The 2893-nt window shown below is 31.7% G+C and overlaps 1 protein-coding gene across 1 annotated transcript; it reads left to right on the top strand.

Moving 5' to 3' along the window:
• Position 1: 1 nt before the first annotated feature.
• On the top strand, positions 2-1209 carry EIN_342070 (transcription enhancer protein, putative; the record flags this gene model as incomplete). The annotated part of the gene is made up of 2 exons (XM_004261502.1): positions 2-111; positions 174-1209. Coding segments are annotated over 2 exons (1146 nt in total), but the record flags the coding sequence as incomplete, so codon positions are not given.
• Positions 1210-2893: the final 1684 nt, after the last annotated feature.

A 2893-nucleotide genomic window follows, 5' to 3' on the forward strand; every position in this document is an offset into this window, starting at 1 on the left:
TTGTATGCAGCAACATCGCCGGACGCAGATGTCGTTGTTAATGCAGTCAACACGGCAGTCAACAAACTCAAGAAATCAGTCGAACCATCTGCAGACTACTACAAAGCAATTGTTCTTATCTACGCATCGAGCGCTTTATTGACACAACAAAAGATCAACGGTGACAAAGTCAGAGATATTCTCTTTGATGCAACTGAAATCGAGAGTGACGCTGTCAGACAAGCCGCTGCACTTGCACTTGGAAGTATTCCAGACATCATTCCACTCTTACTCACACGCATCGAGAAGAAAACAACATTCTCGTTGTTGAACGCACTGAAAGAGGCACTCAAATATATCAACGCAAACACCGTCGAAGACATCATGAAACGTCTTGTCAAAATCAAAGTCGACGAAGTCTCAACGAATGTCATGAGTGAGTGTTATGGAAAATTACTTGCTTTCGACTTGGAGAAATACATCAAAGCGTTTTACATTCCCGCGTTGATGGACAAGAACGGCAACGGCGCACTTATCGGCTCAATCAAAAATTGTATGGCCAACTGTGACCCGAAAATGTTCATCCCACTCATCCCAATCATCGTCTCACGTCTCGGTGACAAAATCCCCGCAGTCAAAGGCGCACTCTTCACAGTCATTTCATATCTCCTCATTCACGCTCAAAAGGAAATCTTCCCTTACTTACAAACTATTCAAAAACAACTCGTCCCACAAATGTCCGTCGACAAAAACTACGTCTCCGTCGCAAAATTCTCTATCGTCGTCCACATCACCGATTTGGGACTCGAAGCTCGTAAAGCAGTCATGGAATGCCTCTCCGTCCTTATCGATAACTACATCACTGAACTTAACTTTAAAAATATCATCTGCGCTATCGTAAAATCTATCGGAGAACAAAACAATGACCACGACGTCAAATTACTCTGCTTCAATTTGTTACTCAAAATGGCTAACAACAACTCAGACGAACTCATCGAAAATATCGATGAAATCATCCCAGACCTCCGTAAACTCATCAGCTCATCTCTCGACGAGAAAAATAAAGACCAAGACACTCCTAAACAACAAGAAATATCAAAGGCTGTCTGCAGATTTGTCGCTAACGTCGCTTCAAATCCTCTCGCTTTTGTCTCGTCGGCATTTGAAAAGCTTTACCAAGACATCCTTAATTCCCTCAAACTCGGTGCTGTCCTTAAGACTTTCATCTAACTCACTTTATTCCGAATAGTTACTTAATTACTATTTAATAATTATTTAATAATTACTTATACAGTCTGCCAAATCATCTTTCTGCAACGAAACAACCTTCTGCAAATTGTTTTTCAAAAATAGTCATAATTAATAATATTTTAAATTATTGTTTATGTTTTTTTAACTTCAGATAAATATATTTTAAATTTATTTAGAAATTTAGAATTTTTTATTTCTGCAGTCTAAAATTGATCTTTTTCAATACCATAAAATAGCATCCATTTCCAAAATAATTATAACCCAAAATCTGGTATTATAACGTACAAATTTATAAGAGAAAATAAACATTTCAGTAATAAAAAAATGACGTGGGTAATTAAAATTAGGATTGTGAAAACCTATGAATAAAAAAATTTTAATTTAATATAATTACAATATAAAGCTTAAATTTGTCAATGAGTTGATTGTAGCATCATTGTTTGAAAATAAAATTGAAGTTAGACAAACCGGAGTCTAATAGTGCTTTGATATTCGAAACACTTTTGGAATTTTCATAATAACTAATTTCGTTTGTGGAGTGAAATGGTTTTCCGCTTCACCACATAACCTTTTTCACACTTAAAATCGTGGAATATACACAAAATTCCTTATTTTAAGAACATAAATATGGTATTTTTTTGAGTGTGAAAAAAATTTCTTCTTTCATCGCACTCAAAAGAAGCTCTAATTAATTTTTGGTCATTTTTAATAAAATTTGTTCAGAAATATTTTTCATATGTCTTTCTACAATTTGTCCTGTTTTGTGTTTTTCAGTTGAATTTAAATGTAACTATATAACTATCTATACAATTCAGATACAGATGTTTAAATGTATATTCGACTTTGCATTAAAATAACCATTCTTTTATTAATTTAATGTACTAGTCTTGAGTTGTGTCTTCTTTTAGTAATACATACAGTCAAAGGTGTCTATTTGTCGTAAATACAGCAGAAAAAAATTATCTATTTGTCGTAAATGAGTGAATTTTGTAGAAAATTCTTTTAATATTGAAATTAATTATTTACAGGAGGGTAACTGAACATATAAATTTACGATTGAATCATAAACTTATTCTTAATTTACTAAAATTAGCTTTTAATAATCTAAATATGGATGATCAATAATTTTACCCCAAAAATATTAAAAATTGTTGCATCTATTCTGAATCGGCATCCTGAAATAAAATAATAAAAGTAAAAGAAACAAAAATCGATCTGTAAAACTGTATATTCACACGAAAAAAAAACATTCACGTAATTGATTGCGACAATTCGCCGCATCTTTTTTTATAATGCCGACTTCACATCTCAAATATGTGAAATTCGTGAAGTTGATGTTAATGAATACTTGACTGGCAACTTCAATGTTTTTGAAGAAAATATTGGTAAAGAAGAACTCTATCTTGATTTTGGTACAACTTTTTGTCAAGAAGACTTAAAAATTATTGATGATACAAATGATGTAAATATAATATTGTTAACACAAAAAATATCAAAAGAAAAACAAAATATGTAAAAACTTATATGTACCAAATTTGATCATCAAAAGGTTGTAATCATCGTGAAATGAGACAATCAATAATAATTCAATGAATATTTTAATGTTAAATTTAATTTTATTTCATTTGTTATTTTTATTGAATATTTATTATTAATCACCCCC

The sequence above is a fragment of the Entamoeba invadens genome (assembly GCF_000330505.1).
Source record: "Entamoeba invadens IP1 unplaced genomic scaffold scaff_1105074726325, whole genome shotgun sequence".
In the NCBI taxonomy this organism is placed as follows: Eukaryota; Evosea; order Mastigamoebida; family Endamoebidae; genus Entamoeba; species Entamoeba invadens.